Source organism: Hyperolius riggenbachi, chromosome 10 (genome assembly GCF_040937935.1).
Source record: "Hyperolius riggenbachi isolate aHypRig1 chromosome 10, aHypRig1.pri, whole genome shotgun sequence".
Lineage (NCBI taxonomy): Eukaryota > Metazoa > Chordata > Amphibia > Anura > Hyperoliidae > Hyperolius > Hyperolius riggenbachi.
The window spans coordinates 146,259,256-146,275,152 of NC_090655.1; the positions used below are offsets into that span (position 1 = coordinate 146,259,256).

Consider the following 15,897-nt stretch of genomic DNA (forward strand, 5'->3'; position numbering starts at 1 on the left):
GCTCCCCACTCCAGTGAGGGTGAGGTACTTGTCTGGAATGATGTCCTCTGCGGGGACAAGGTGCGCACGCACCAGAGTGACATCTGCTCCGGTGTCTTGGAAACCAGTGACAAGCTGGCCATTCACAGTAACCAGCTGGTGATTGCTCGTGATGGGGGAGTTCCCTGCCCCCTTGGCAAACATGATGTTGGATGCTGCTCCTGATGGGCTTACACTGGCGGGTGGTGTCTGCTGCGGGTGAGGTGCAGGTGGTCCAGGTGTTGGGGTGGTCTGTCTCCGCTCCGGACAGGTGAACTTCATGTGTCCCGTCTTGTGGCAGTAGTGACAGGTGACCTCTCCAGGTGCTGCAGGCCTGGGTGCAGTAGCTGCACTGGGTGGCCTCTGTGGCTGACGGCTCACAGGGGCAGGAGAGTCTGCCAGAGTATTGAGCTGACCTCCCCTCCAGCTGGATGGTGCAGTTCTGCGTGTGTCAGGCACCCGGGTAGTCGCAAAAGTTTCAGCAAGGTCTGCAGCGACAGTTGCTGACGCAGGTTTGCGCTCCAGCACAAACTGTCGTACATCAGCAGGGCAAATGTTCATAAACTGCTCTAGGACTATCAAGTCCTCCAGGACATCATAAGACCCTTTGGTGAGGCCTAGAGTCCACTGGCGGAGTGTGGTGAGCAAGCTGCTGACCACATCTCGGTAATAATCAGAAGACTTTTTCTGCCAGGACCTGAACTTTTTGCGATAGACTTCTGGCGTCAGCTGGTATTTGGTAATGATAGCATCTTTTATAGCAGCAAAATCATTATCTTTTTACGCAGGTAACTCTGCGAAAGCATCAAGCGCTTTGTAGCGCAGCAAATGTGTCAGATGTCTGGCCCACTGGTTTTGGGACAGACGATACTGACGGCATGCTTTTTCAAAAGACTGCAAAAACAAGTCAATGTCAGTGTCAATATTAGCAAATTTAAATTTTGCACTTATGGGTGATGCAGCTCCTTCAGCAGGGAGGCTGGGCGAGTAAATCCGGCTGGCCTGTTGCACTTTTGCCATGTTTAGCTCATGCTGTCGTTGCCGCTCCCATTCTGTAGTTTGCGCTCCCGCTCCTTACGCGCTTCCATGTACTGTAAGTACTTTTTCAGGTCAGTGTCCATCAGCTTCAGTAATGCCTGCTGCATTACCGGGTCAGCACAAATGGACATTCCAGTACTGACAGTCTCCTACGTAACGGTTGCCGCATTGCCCACAGATTGCTTAACCTCTGTACGCTCAGGCTCTTCAGTCTCTGGTTTCCCTCGACGTGAGTCAGATGGGCTGGTATCCACTTCAGCGGACACATCCAGCTCCCGCAGTTGCTGGCTATCCCATCTGTACAAGTCCGTTACCAGGTCCTGTTGTTTCTTGCGGCCGACGTCAATGCCTCTCGCTTGGCAAAGATTTTGCAGGTCCACCAGGCACATGTTCTTGTAGTTCCCGGACATTTCCATGCCAAATAAAATAAAACTTTTCGGGAGGGGTACTGGCTACACAGTCTCTCTGTATATATAAAAATATATTGCATTCCAGCTACACCAACGAATGAGTTCGCTTCTTGATAGCGCTAGCGCTATCTTAGATACTTTCAGCACAACACAGATCCCAACCACTGCCAAACACTGTCACAGGGCCCCTAGTGGTCAGAACGCAAATTGCCTTCCAATTGGTTTCAGCACGCAGATCATGCAAGCTGTGGTCGCGATCAGTGGGCAGAAACCGACGGAATTTGGGCAGCAGCCCGACTAGGAGTGAGCCTGTGGGTTACGGAAATACACTTTGCACACTATTTCAGGGTATATCTGCCACCACCACTGGTATGGGCCAGTGGTCCCTACCGACTGACTGACTGATCCTGCAAATAAAACGGTTAAAACACGCTGTATTCTGTCTAGATATCAATAATAGTAGCGACTCCTCAGAGACCTGAGTTCAGTTTCTGTGTATGGCTGTATAGCAGGTGTAGCGGAACAGTAAACGACTTTGATAAAGTCTTTATTTACGTGCAATATAAATAATTAATATATACAGAAAATCGTTAAAATCAACAATTATAGAGACATTAGATAACGCAGTATGAAAAGAAAAGGATAAAATACTTAGGTTCATGGAAGATGTCCTTTTGTGCGAAAACTTGTAAAGTTCAGTTTCAGCAAAATTCTTTTGTTGAAGATCAGAGCAAAGTCCAAACAAGATGGCCGCTAGCCATGTGTCCTCTAGCTGGCAGCAGACAGGCTCTCATACAGATGGAATTTGGAGGACTGAGGTCCGCCTGCCGGCCATGTGCTTTTGATGAAGCTGGTTTGGGGGTGTGGCAATGCCAGCCCCCTCTGAGTTACCAACCAACCACAGTTCAAGCCCTTGGGGAGAGATTTAGGCTTAAACTTCTAAAATGCCGTAACTCATAAACGGTACATGTCATATTTAGGTGGATAGCAGATTCCCGATTGTCAGAAAATACCGATTAATATGACATCAGACATGACCCAGGCAGCGGGTCAGGTTCCTGAGAAGATTCATAACCCAATAACTGGACGAGATATTGCCATGAATGTTATATCAGCCTATTGGGCAGTCTTTACCGAATAAGACTATATGAATTTTATAGCTGTGCGATATACGGTCTCCATATAATAGGTAAGAAACCATACATCACATGCATTCATATCTGTCCTTGTCGGTGCCACCCCGGCTGGCTCTCTCAAGGCCCCCCTGTGAAGCCAGTTTCCTGGCTCTTTTCATGGAGCCATTTGGCTGTGGGGGGAATGAGCTGGTCCCTGCAGGGAATCTGGCCATGTGCGACATTCCTGAGGGGTGAGGGGAATGCTTTGCTCACAGGGGGCAGATCTCTGGTTTAAAAAAAAGGAATACAAAAATGTCATTTTCTGATCACTTTCACGACTACACAACCAATCTAGGTCTAGCACGTCAATGGCAATCGGCATTAATAAACCGATTGCGTTCTCGTTTCTCACGGCTGTTCCGTGACAGTAAGTCCTTCACTTCTAAAACTAACATTAGAATCAAAGTGGACTTGACTTTAGAATAAAAAAGCTAAGCTGAGACTGTATTACATGCCTCTTTACTTACCAATGGCATCTGCTATTTCAGGTGTTTCTTATATTTATTATGGTGTCCCTTACATCCCAGAAGACAAAAGTTTTTGTGATATTGGTGTCACCTGCCAACTGACACACATAACCAGGCTCTGGCCTCTGCACTGTTGCACAGGCTGTTTTTTGACAGTAGATTAGACAATAGAGGTTATATTTACTATCTGCTGGTAAAATGTACATGTGTATGTAGGATATGTAAAGTTTTATGGGCTTTTTGCAAATGCTATGTTGTCCTTGTATATAATTTGTGAAACTTGTACTATACATGCAATGCCTGTGTTGCTTGTATTATACATGCAATACCTAGGTTGCTTGTAAAACAGGAAACGCCATTTGAATACCATGGTATGTAGATTGCGTAAGGCTTGGTAAGTTTAATGTGCGTTCTTCAAGCCGGTACATTTTACCAAGGTTTTGTGAATATACCCCTAAAGTCTACATATATATTGGGCCTTATGCATTAACTAGTGGTAAGATTGCCATGAGCAGGTTGCGCATAGCTATGGTAAAGTGCTGCGTAGCATGGCCCCAATGGGATACTAGCATTGTCAGGAGGATGTAGGTGTTGATTGACTCTATAGACATTCAACTGTCACCCAGTTTGGATGGGGTCATAGATAATGAATGTACATAGTTTAATTTAAATGAGCACAAACACAATAGTTTAGATGCAGTAACTTTCCCCAAAAGGTTCAGTAACTTTTGCAAATGGCATTGTTATGTACAAAAGGATATTTGTAAGGTGAGTTTTTGCTAATGCATTTTAGTGTTTTTTTAAGTTTTTGGCCTTTAAAGCATTTTAAATCTTTAGGATACAGTAACTATGGCTGTTTGTCTGACATATGTCTTTTGGATGATTACACAGAGGACCTTTCTTAGTAGCTATGGGTCGATCATGGCACCCAGAGGAGTTTAATTGTGCCCACTGCAAGACATCCTTGGCCGATGTGAGTTTTGTGGAGGAGCAGAAGGGTGTCTACTGTGAACGTTGCTATGAGCAATTCTTTGCTCCAACTTGTGCTCGCTGCAACACCAAGATTATGGGGGTGAGTATAATTCTGCCTCTACAGAAATACTTTGCCTAATAATACATGCATACTATTTCAAGAAAATCTATTTCTACCTTACATTTTCTAAACTGAAAATCAGAATGATATGCAGAGGCTTCCATAGTCTTCATATTTTCTCCCCAAGACTGCAGAAAATATCAACGTCAGATTTTTGACAGCAGAGAACAATGCCTTATGGCCTAATATCTCCTTAAAGCGGAATATAACCCTGCATTTCAACTTTGCTCTAAAGCATTATTTACAGCATATTATATGCAACCAGCATGTTTTTTTTTACTAGACCAGCATTGGAGGGGTTAAACACAGAAGTTAAAAGTTCCGTGGAGAGATATGCAGAAGTTCAGATAGATACATTTAACTAAATAGAATGTAACAAGTGATAAATGTTACACACTCTTTGGCTGTCCTCCAGCTCCTTCTCAGTCAGATAGAGTGTCACATTTGACACTTAGATACATTTATGTAAACAAAATGTATCTATGTAAGCTTCGGATGCGTCTGCAGTTCTCTCCAGGAACTTTAAAGCTCTGTGTAACCCTTCCAATGCTGGCCTAGTAAAAAAAAAAAATGCTGGTTGCATATAATATACTGTAATTAATGTTTTAGAGCAAAGTTGAAATGCAGGGTTATATTCCGCTTTAAGGTTTATTTGCCTTTCAAGTGATTTTGATATTGTAAGGTTATTGTGATTGTTCCCAGTCTGAAACAAACTAATAATTGATATCAATTTAGCATGCATACTGGCCAGGTTTAGGTGCAGGATTTTATATACTGTATATATTATACACGGTCATGCTTAAATAATATTGGGAATTGTGAAAAGGCATCAAACACTCATCTACTTGTAAAAAGAAGAAGTGATTCAATTATTAAAACAGTAAATTACTTGGGTTGACAAAGGGTTGTCCATACATTTACCCCCAGTAGGGAAACATTTTCCGGTATGGAGTATCTATAAGATTAGGGCAGGGATTTTTAGAGAGTAATTCTATGCTATACCAAATGGTGAGGAGGTTTCGGTGACTAAATGTAATACATACAGTATTCTCCGCTTAGTAAAAGCATTAATCAGCAGTGCATAGAATGCAGTGCAGAAATAACACTGATCTCTTTTTATTTATGCTGAGGGCATTATATTTTGATTTGGTATGAGTTTATAAGTCTCTTGTTATCACTGCATTGCATCCTATTTACTTCTGATGACGCCCTTCTGGGTGAAACATGTTAAGTGGGGTGGTAATAGCACTGTATATATGAGCACTGTGTTGTCACCGTCACGGCATACGGGGTTGCAGCACCACCAGTCTAGCTTGGTACCTGTAGAGAGGCCTGCTATACTTACAGCAGATATAACTAGCAGTAGACAGTGTATCGTAGATCTCCAGGCACCTGGCATTTATTATACTATATAGACTATAGATAAGATTCCCAGGGAGCTGGGGAATAGCAACCCCCCCCCCCAAAAAAAACACTTTGTACTGGGGTAGTGGGGGAATCGACCAAGACCCTGCCTTCCCCCCCCCCCTTTTGTTTACGTGACCTAAACCTAACTAGCCTACAGGCAGTGATGCACGCCTATTTGGAATATATGACAAGACTGTCTAGTCTTTTTAACCACTTGATGACCCAGCCTTTACCTCCCCCTTAAGGACCAGCGCTGTTTTAGCTGATCTGTGCTGGGTGGGCTGTGCAGCCCCCAGCACAGATCAAACACCAGGCAGAGCGACCAGATCGCCCCCCTTTTTTCCCCAGTAGGGGGATGATGTGCTGGAGGAGTCTGATCGCGCCTGCCTGGGTGTTGCGGGGGGGGGGGCACCTCAAAGCCCCCCTCTGCGGTGAAATTCTCCCCCTCCCTCTCCTCCCTCCCTTCCCTGGAGATCCGAGGCTGCACAGGAACGGATCTGTCCTGTGCAGCCTCTAACAGGCTCCTGCCTGTCATGTGACAGCGATCCCTGGCCGCTGATTGGCCGGGGATCGTTGATCTGGTACAACGCTGCTACTGTTAGCAGCGTTGTACAAATGTAAACAAAACGGATTATTTCCGCTTGTGTTTACACTTAGCCTGCGAGCCGCGATCGGCGGCCCGCAGGCTATTCACGGAGCCCCCCGCCGTGAATTGACAGGAAGCAGCCGCTCGCGCGAGCGGCTGCTTCCTGATTAATTAGCCTGCAGCCGGCGATGCAGAACTGCGTCGCTGGTCCTGCAGCTGCCACTTTGCCGACGCGCGTTATGAGTGCGCGGTTGGCAAGTGGTTAAATACATTTGAATTTGCATATCTTTTTCCCATATACAGTTATCATATTGTTTGCAGCCTACTTTATTTACATCAGCACCAATGTCATACATCCAGTAGAGAGTGGATTTGGACTCCCCAATACACATGAACTAGAAGTTACTTTTTTAATTTATGTGCTGTAACTTCCTGCTATCCCCAGACACATAATAGTACCATGACTGAGGCAAAAAAAAATTCTCTTTCTCAACATAAATCAGAAGAAACTGCATTAAATAGTCATATCTACAGGAGCTGGGGAGTTAATGCTTCTTGATCTCTGATTGGCTGAGCCCAAATGAAATCTTGATTCTACTCATTTCCTAGCAGTTTTCCATTTAGAGGATCAGCTACAGTTCAATCAGATTTTGATTACGATAAAAACATTATCAAAATAACTCAGTTATTAATTCCAAGTTAGGGGAAAAAAGCATTTAAACAATGGCTGTTGCTTTACTTCAAACTTAAAAACTGTCTTCAACCACAGCACCAGCAGTTCTATGCTGGGGAGCAAACATGCTTTTTTGCTGAAAGTAATGATTAGCTCTGTTTTACTCATTACTTATATTAATTTTTAAGACGCGAGAGGACATGAAGGAGGATATAGCAGACAAACAGTCAGAAACATGTATGAGGAAGGAGTTAAGGTTTGGGGTCGAGGGGTACAGTGTATAGTCTGGATATAGGTGGTATTGAAACCAAACAGAGTTGATTAGGTTGTCAAGACCGTGCATGTAGATGGAAAAGAGGAGGGGGGCAAGGACAGAGCCTTGAGGAACACCCACAGACAAAGGATGAGGAGAAGAGATCTAATCTGAGTAAGAGACTGTGAAGGACCTTCCAGAGAGATAGAAAGATAACCAGGAGAGAGCGAGGCCCTATATGCCTACAGGTGAAAGTATCTGAAGGAGTAAAGGTGGCCAAACACTCATTAGATTAGCAGCAGATAGATCATCAGATAGATTTTCTGATCTATCTGATGTGTTTAGGAACATTTTTTACTAGGAAGAGATTTCCAATAGATTTCAATATGAAATCTATTGAAAATCGAACTGATGGCATTTTTTTGCCATCAGATTTCTATTAGGTCCAATGCAAATTGATAAGCAATCTCATCAGATCGACCTAGATTCTTCAGCATGTCAGATCGATTGAAATCGATCAAAATCAATCGGAATCGGCTACAATCGATCGATCGGGCAATCAATTTGCGAGTGTATGGGCCCCTTAAAGTGAACTTCCGGACTAAAAATCTACTCAACAGAACTGAAAAGGCGTGGTGTTTCTTTAACAGTTTCACAGCATCAGAACTTTGTTTTTCTTACTAAAGCATCATTTTTAGCTGCATTTTTAGCTGAGCTCCACCCATCAAAGAAAAAAAGCCCGGGCTTTTTCTCCCTGATGCTGTGCAGAGCATGATGGGATTTCCTATGTTGTTATTCATGTTGCCTAGCAACTGGGAGAGGTGATCAGGACACAGGACAGTTGGAACTGTGTCTCGTGCTCCCTGTCACCTCCTTTCAACCAAAAAGATGGCTGCCATCATGAAATCAAACATTTGCCCGTTCTTTTAAAACAGTGTGGGTAAGAGATTATATTACCTATCTATTTTAATTAACATCACTAATGCAACTTAATGACAGTATGTTTGTTTAGGCTGGAGTTCCTCTTTAAGGTGTGGTCAGCAGTATCAAATGTTGATGACAGGTCAAGAAGGATGAGTATGGAAAATTGACCTTTGGATTTACCTTTAAGCCACTTCAGTAAGGGCAGTTTCTGTGGAGTGGTTAGAGCGAAAGCCAGACTGGAACTGATCAAGCAGGGAGTTAGCAGATTAATAATGGTTTAATTCAGCATGTATATGGCGTTCAAGTAATTTGAATGCAAATGGGAGAAGACACTGGCTTCTATTTAAAGAACTATAGAACACAGCTCAGACACTGTCTCGTATTGACCTGAGGAAGCGGGCAGGTCTCGTGCAACGTGTTGTCTTTTTATTGGTGTCTAACAATAAAAATCTTAACCTCTTATCATGAAGAGGGCAGGTCCCATGAAACATGTTGTCCTTTTATTGGTGTCTAACAATAAAAATCTAAACCTCTTATCATGAGGTAAGACTGTTCCTATTATTTACCCCCACTCACTACACATCAGTGTTCTCCCCAGAGCCTTTTAACTGGGCGGAGCGCCCGGCTGGTCTCAGTCCCCGCCCGGCTGGTCTCAGGTCCCCCCTGTCTACGGCATGCCGTCCTCCACACTCATCCAGCACTATGTGCAGTGGCTGTGGCATTGGAGCTGGCCCGCTGTCACTCTAACACTATCTCCGCCCTCCTCCTCAGCTCCTGCGTATCAGAACTGACATTATAAGCCACCGCGGGAGCTTTGAAGGAGTCGGAGCACACAGAGAAAGGGCTGAGAGAATGTGGACTTGCTGTGTTCCCTCTGGAGTCACTGATCTGCCCGAGACGGAGTAGTGCAGAGGATGGGCTCTCCTCCTCCTGTCTTCCTATCATGCAGGGAATTTCCCAGCACGTGCTCCAGCCTCCCCCGATTAGAGATCAGAGCACATAGAGAATAGTGTGTAACTCGTTCCTGCCGGGGAGAGCAACAGCAGGGCAGATGGTTATCTTATAGCGGTAATAATGGTCCCCCAGCAATGGAATCCCTGTGGTGATTGTCAGCTGCCATCTCTGTGCGACTAAAACAAGTATTAGAAAACTTTACAGGCAGCTACTACTGCTTCCCTTCCCCCACTGCTCTGCCGGAGACGTTACATAGCTGTGAATCTAGCTGTCCTGGACATCAGTCTGCAGACTTCCTGCAGTGTGCTGTGCACTCACACATTTTCATTCCTGCATTAGTCTGTTTCTCACTCTCCCTCACATTTCCCTCTCTGTCTGTCTACACACTTTCTCCCTCTTTTTTTCTTTCCCCTTTCCCAGTCTTTTTCACACACACTCTGTCCCTCAAAGACAATCTTTCTCCCTCCCAGACACTCACACCTATTCCTCTTCCCTTCAGTTTGTATTCACTTTTTCTACTCAACCCCCTCTATCCTCCATATACTGTATTTCCTGTATATGTATGTCTGCTTACCACTGCTTGAATTTGTTTAAGGGGAGAAGCCACAGCAGAAACCCCCAAGCACTTTTATTTTCTTTTGTAGTGCATGATGTTTAGCATAGACACACAACAAACATGTCTACAGGGGTTTACTACCACCATGTCAGCCAAAACTATTCTGTGACTTTTTGAATGAGATAACAGAACAGTTTGTGGGCATGTGTGGTTTTTGGGCCTAAATTAGTCACCCTGTCTACAGCCCCTTTCTTGTATTAATCCGGCTTTGGCAGCACTTTATCGGATTGCCCATCAAAACAGCACCACTCCGTGCAAGATGCCTCTTAATCCATTAGCATCATTTAGTGTAATCCTCTACCCCTATTGGCAGTGCCTAGCATTATTACCTCACCAAGTAACAACCAGCGTGATCCACCTAATCTTCTCCCTAGCGAGCAGCACCTAGCATGATCCTCCCTGCCCATTTTTGCCTAGTAGTAGCAGACATCACCCTAGTAGCAGAGGTCACCCATTGTGACCTTAATTTCCCACCCGGCTACTTTTTCATGCCACCCGGCTGGAAAAAAATTCTGGGGAGAACACTGCACATTGTATCACAATTGGGGCGCCTCCTACCATCTTAATTACTACTACTCTCTCCCTCTCTCCCTGCTTTAAAATCATCCTTCATTCCTCACACAGCTCACAAATATACTTCACTGTGTCTCTGTGTGGGGAGTCTGATGAGGAGGCTGATCTGAAAAGGTAACAGATAGCTAGATGTGTGTGGGCAGCACGGAGGCGTAGTGGTTAGCTCTCTCGCCTTGCAGCGCTGGGTCCCTGGTTCGAATACCAGCCAGGGCACTATCTGCAAAGAGTTTGTATGTTCTCTCCGTGTCTGCGTGGGTTTCCTGCGGGTACTCCGGTTTCCTCCAACATTCCAAAAACATAAGTTAATTGGCTCCCCCTAAAATTGGCCCTAGACTACAGTACTTACACTGCATAATATAGACATATGGCAATAGTAGGGATTAGATTGTGAGCTCCTTTGAGGGACAGTTAGTGACAAGATATATATATATACACTGTACAGCGCTGCGTAATATGTCGGCGCTATATAAATAATAATAATAATAATAATAATGTGCTGTAATATTTCTGTAATATAACTAACAGTCAGAGAGATACGAATACACTACTCCTGACTGACGGGCTTCTTGTGATGTTACACTCCTGGCTGCTGTGTGTTGTCCATGCTGGGAGGGAGAGACATACTGATAGAGACCCTGATAATGCCTTTGTAAACAGTTAAGGTGCGTACACACGCACTACTTCTGCCAACGACGGGTCTGTCAGACCCTCCCACTAGGCGGACATTCAGCCAACAGTAGCTCGTGTGTATGCGCTGTTGGCAGACTGATAAGGCTGTTTCTGAACGATCCGTCTTCCGGCAGCGCGTACACATGCGCTACTATCGGCTGAAAGTCCGCCCAGTGGGAGGGTCTGAAAGACCCGTCGTTGGCGGAAGTAGTGTGTGTGTACGCACCTTTAAAGAAGTGAAGACAATAAACACACATTGCTGGCATTTTAACCCCTTACCACCATCTGAATAAGATTATTTCAGGTAGCTGATTACTAGACTATACACTGAGGGGTTGAAAGCAACCCCACTGTGCAGGAACATGGTCTAGTCCTGCAGAGCCCAACATTTTTTGTACCTGGAACTGACAGGATGATTTTACAGCAGAGAGGCAGAGCTGTGTGCAGAAACAAATTGCACCTAGCACTTGTAGTAATGTGTGCCCTAACATACAACATTAAAAAAAGTTATTTTAATCGATAGTGTTCCTTTAAGTACATGCATATAATATAAAGTACAAAATATTCACAAACACAGAAAATGCTAGGTAGATGCAATGATGCAAATTAAAACACAGTAGGGGGAGAACACTTCCCTGCTCTTAAGAGTTTACAACTGAGAGTAGAGGAGGCTGAAAACACTAGGGAATAAGACACAGTTGGAGCCAAAGAGGCAGTAGGTTATTTGACATCTGGATTAGGAGTAGGCAGATGTTATGTGCTTGTGAGGAGGTGTTTTTTAATGGTATGTTTGAAGGCTTAAAGACTCAGAGCATGATGACCATAATATGGAAGAGTGTTCCATAGGAGGGTTGGATCCGGTGAAAACCCTCTGGGTACAAGAGTGTTAAAAGGTGACCATAGTGGAGGCGATAAGAGTTTCAAGTTCAAAGTGCAGACCTTGGTTCAAGAGATAACTTCTGGAGATTAAGGAGAATATGTATTGAGGGGACAGGTCATGGAGTACTTTAAACATGAGTTTGCAGCTTAAACTGGAATCTTTGAGTTATTAGTTATCTGTAGGGATTAGTAGACATAAACATGGGGAGAGGTAGATAAGTTGATTTACTTGTTAAAAATGGATTGGAGAAGAACCAGTCTGTTAGTAGGCAAGCTACCAAGGAGGATGTCGCAGTTTTCAATGCAACATCCTCCTTTTTTAAACACACACATTTCTTGAAAGTCCCCGTTCAGGCACCACTGTCACAGGATATTACTTTTAAACAAATTATGCATAAGTTTGTTTGCAAAATTCCCTTTAGTTTTTTATGCAAAATAAAAAAGTGAACAATGTGCTCCTTGGGTTTAGATATACTTACATACAGATAACTGCTTGCTCACACCAGACTCACTTCCAGCCACACCAAACCACTCCCCCTTCAGTCACATAAGCATGATTGCCCTGTCAGCTGAGCCCATACATCCCTGCTAACTGGCAACCTATCATGGTTTCAGGCTGACTGGAAAGGGTGGAAGAGGCAGTGTGCAAGCAGCTGGAGCTTGCTGAGGCAAGATTGAGAAGATATGATTTCATTTAGCAGCCATTTTCCTATTTTATTTAACAATAACTGATTTTTTTTAAACAAAATGTTTTGGGTAAAATTTATATAAAACAATGTTCTATTAAATGCATATAAAAAAGTCTGTGTCTAAATGAGGGCTCATAGTGAAAAATAAGGCTGGAAAGCATGTGTTAGGTCATATATTTCACACAGACTGTCTAGATATTACTCCAAAGCTGTGAATAGACCCAACAGTGCATTACAAGGTCACAATGCACCACATTAGCTAGATTAGAAGAAGCCTGGCAAAACAACAAAAAAACTGCATGACCTTATTTTGCTATACTCACTCCTGCATTAGAAGAGGAGTGACAAACACTTGGGAACCATTTCTGGGAAGTGAGTCTCCTATGGATGCCTTCTCTATCTGCAAGATTAGACATTATTTCCAGTTAGGAGTAAACAACATTCAGGGCAGTGGCAATCATGCTTGGCAAACAAAGCTGAATATTCCTGTCTTTGCTACATCTGGTGCCAGAAACCCATTTTTTTTTTATTTAGGATTAATCATATGGGTCCCATATAGCAGCAGCTGTTTTATAACGATAGTGTCTATCTAAACATGTTTGGGAATTAGTAAGTAAATTTAATTTACTGCATAGTACACCTTCTATTAATTTTATGGGAGACATTTTCTTCCAAGTAGGTCTATCAAATTACTGATAAGAACTCTGGCAAGACCAATGCATTTTCAAGAAAGAGTTCTTTATATTTCTACTATTTTTTCTTTTTTTTTTTAATAACAAGCTATGATTGAGTCCAGGAAATCCTACTTTTATTATTTTTCTAATATGCTGCAAATCTTACATTTATTCTTGGTTGAAGCACAGCGTTGTAAGTGTGTGCGTGTATGCGTGATTAAACTCAGCGCGAGGAGAATATGAGCAAAACTGGCGCAAAGAGGAAAAGGAGCTTACAACAATTACTGAAAAATGTATCTGAGGTGCTACTCTGCTTTTGCACTCGTTTTGCTTCACTTTGCCTTGCACTGATTTTGATAAATCTGCCCAACTCCGGCTTTGGGGGGTTGGGACTATGCAATTAGTGTAAAGCAGTAATGTAATCTTAAAGTAAATCTAAAATACATTTTGAATAAATAGCCCTCATTCCCCTCTCTCCCTGTCCCCGTGTGCACAGCCCAAAACAATAAAGTGTTAGTGGTAAATTACATTTATTCTCCCCACTCTGGCATTACTTGATCTCCTAAATCTTAATGCTTCTTGGATGTGGGCAAAATATCCACTTATGTGACTGTCAGAGTGGCCAATCACTGGTCCCAAGAGCAGTCATCTACTGTTTGGAGTTGATATGTAAATCTTGAAACCTCAAGATAAGCATATCAGATAATTCAAAGGGGGAGTTCTAATGCTTGAGGACAAGTATCAGTTGTGTACTGGGAGGTGTTGGGAAACTTTTCAGAACTTAGTTAAAGTTTACGCTTTGGGTTCTGCAGGAGAAAAGTGCTTTACAAATGTTTCATTGTTGTTTATCTCAAATGTACCCAACCATTTATTCAAACGTACATACAGTGGTTTTACATTTGGTGGTTTTTATTAAATGCATGGTATAAAACACTGTCATCTCTGGTTTGTGGAAAAAAGGAAATCATGGGATAGATATCTCAGTGCTTGGGATAAAATGGGGGGTTCAGTTGCATATGAGCTTGGTTTGAGCAGTGCTTGCACTGCATTGTGGTTTTGCAAACATTTCATATTCTGATCCCTGTATTTGAAAAACTGAGACATGAAAGAATGAGGGGACACCCAAATTGTCCAGTAGCTGCATGCGCCCAAATTTTCTGCTTCCATTGCTAATAAAGTTATTCAATGCAGCTGCTAACAACTATAGGATACTAGAGCGCGAACAACCAGATGCTGTTATCTAGCATGGTGACTATATTGCATAACATTAGTAACTGCATCTTGGATTATTAGTAGTCGCGAATGGTAATTTTCTCACGCAACATGGTCCAAAGAGGCACAGAAAAAAAAACTATAATAAATGATGACTCATATTAACCACTTCACCACTGAGGGGTTTTACCCCCTGAGCACCAGAGCAATTTTCACCTTTCAGCGCTCCTTCCATTCATTCGTCTATAACTTTATCATTACTTATCGCAATGAAATGAACTATATCTAGTTTTTTCCGCCACCAATTAGGCTTTCTTTAGGTGGGACATTATGCCAAGAATTATTTTATTCTAAATGTGTTTTAATGGGAAAATAGGAAAAATGTGGGAAAAAATTAATTATTTTTCAGTTTTCGGCCATTATAGTTTTTAAATAATGCATGCTACTGTAATTAAAACCCATGAAATTTATTTGCCCTTTTGTCCCGGTTATAAAACCGTTTAAATTATGTCCCTATCACAATGTTTGGCGCCAATATTTTATTTGGAAATAAAGGTGTATTTTTTTCAGTTTTGCGTCCACCCCTAATTACAAGCCCATAGTTTATAAAGTAACAGTGTTGTACCCTCCTGACATAAATATTTAAAAAGTTCAGTCCCTAAGGTAAATATTTATGTATTTTTTTTAATTGTACATCTTTAAAAAAAACTTTAATTACAAAAAAAAAAAAAAAAATGGGGAGTGTGGGAGGTAATGAGTTAATTTTTTGTGTATAACTAATTCATTTGTATGTGAAAAATGTTTAGGGTGTAGTTTTACTATTTTGCCACAAGATGGCAACAGTAACTTTTTGTTTAATGCGACCTCCAAGCGTCCGGAAGGACACTTGGAGGAAGTAGTAGGAGACTGGGTAAGTTTTTTTTTTCACAATGATCGCGCTGCTTAGCGGAAAAGCAGCGGATCATTGCGGGGCTTAGATCAACGAACGGGAATGGATTTTCCCGTTCATTGATCTCCGGGCGAGCGGCCAGCGGCGTGTTTACCCGCAGGAATGCGCGCTAGAGCGAGCGGGAGCGCGGGCAGCGGCGGAAGCGCGGAAAGTACGGATTTCTCCATCCCTGGGGGTTAAAGGATGGAAAAAGGGATGGAGAAATTCGTACGGGCGGGGGTAAAGTGGTTAAGACATAGATAACATCTTGATTTGCAGTAGTTACGGACATCCAAAATTACATTTTTAGGCATGTTCACTCTCAAGCTTGCAATACAGTTTATCATGTGATTTAAATTTTCAGTGTTCATTTGAAACATTTGTAAAGGTGATCAAATGTTTTTTTACAGGAAGTGATGCATGCTCTGAGGCAGACCTGGCACACCACCTGCTTTGTCTGTGCTGCTTGCAGGAAGCCATTTGGTAATAGTCTCTTCCATATGGAGGATGGGGAGCCATACTGTGAAAAAGGTAATGAAGAGAATTGTTGAAGTTATTATTATGTATTTGTAATGGACTGACATTTCTCCAAAGCACTTTATAAACTGCATTAAAGAGGAACTGTCGCAAAAATCTTAAAATTCAAAACACATACAAAT

The 15,897-nt window shown here is 42.7% G+C and overlaps 1 protein-coding gene across 6 annotated transcripts in view; it reads left to right on the top strand.

The window, feature by feature from the left end:
- The window catches only part of LDB3 (LIM domain binding 3), a 332,821-nt gene that overhangs the window by 293,762 nt on the left and 23,162 nt on the right, over positions 1 to 15,897 (top strand). For all 6 annotated transcript variants that reach the window (XM_068258597.1, XM_068258596.1, XM_068258600.1 and 3 more), the window contains 2 exons: positions 4,000 to 4,180; positions 15,649 to 15,769. In XM_068258597.1, the coding sequence (XP_068114698.1) occupies positions 4,000 to 4,180; positions 15,649 to 15,769 (302 nt within the window). The remainder of the gene's footprint in view (positions 1 to 3,999; positions 4,181 to 15,648; positions 15,770 to 15,897) is intronic.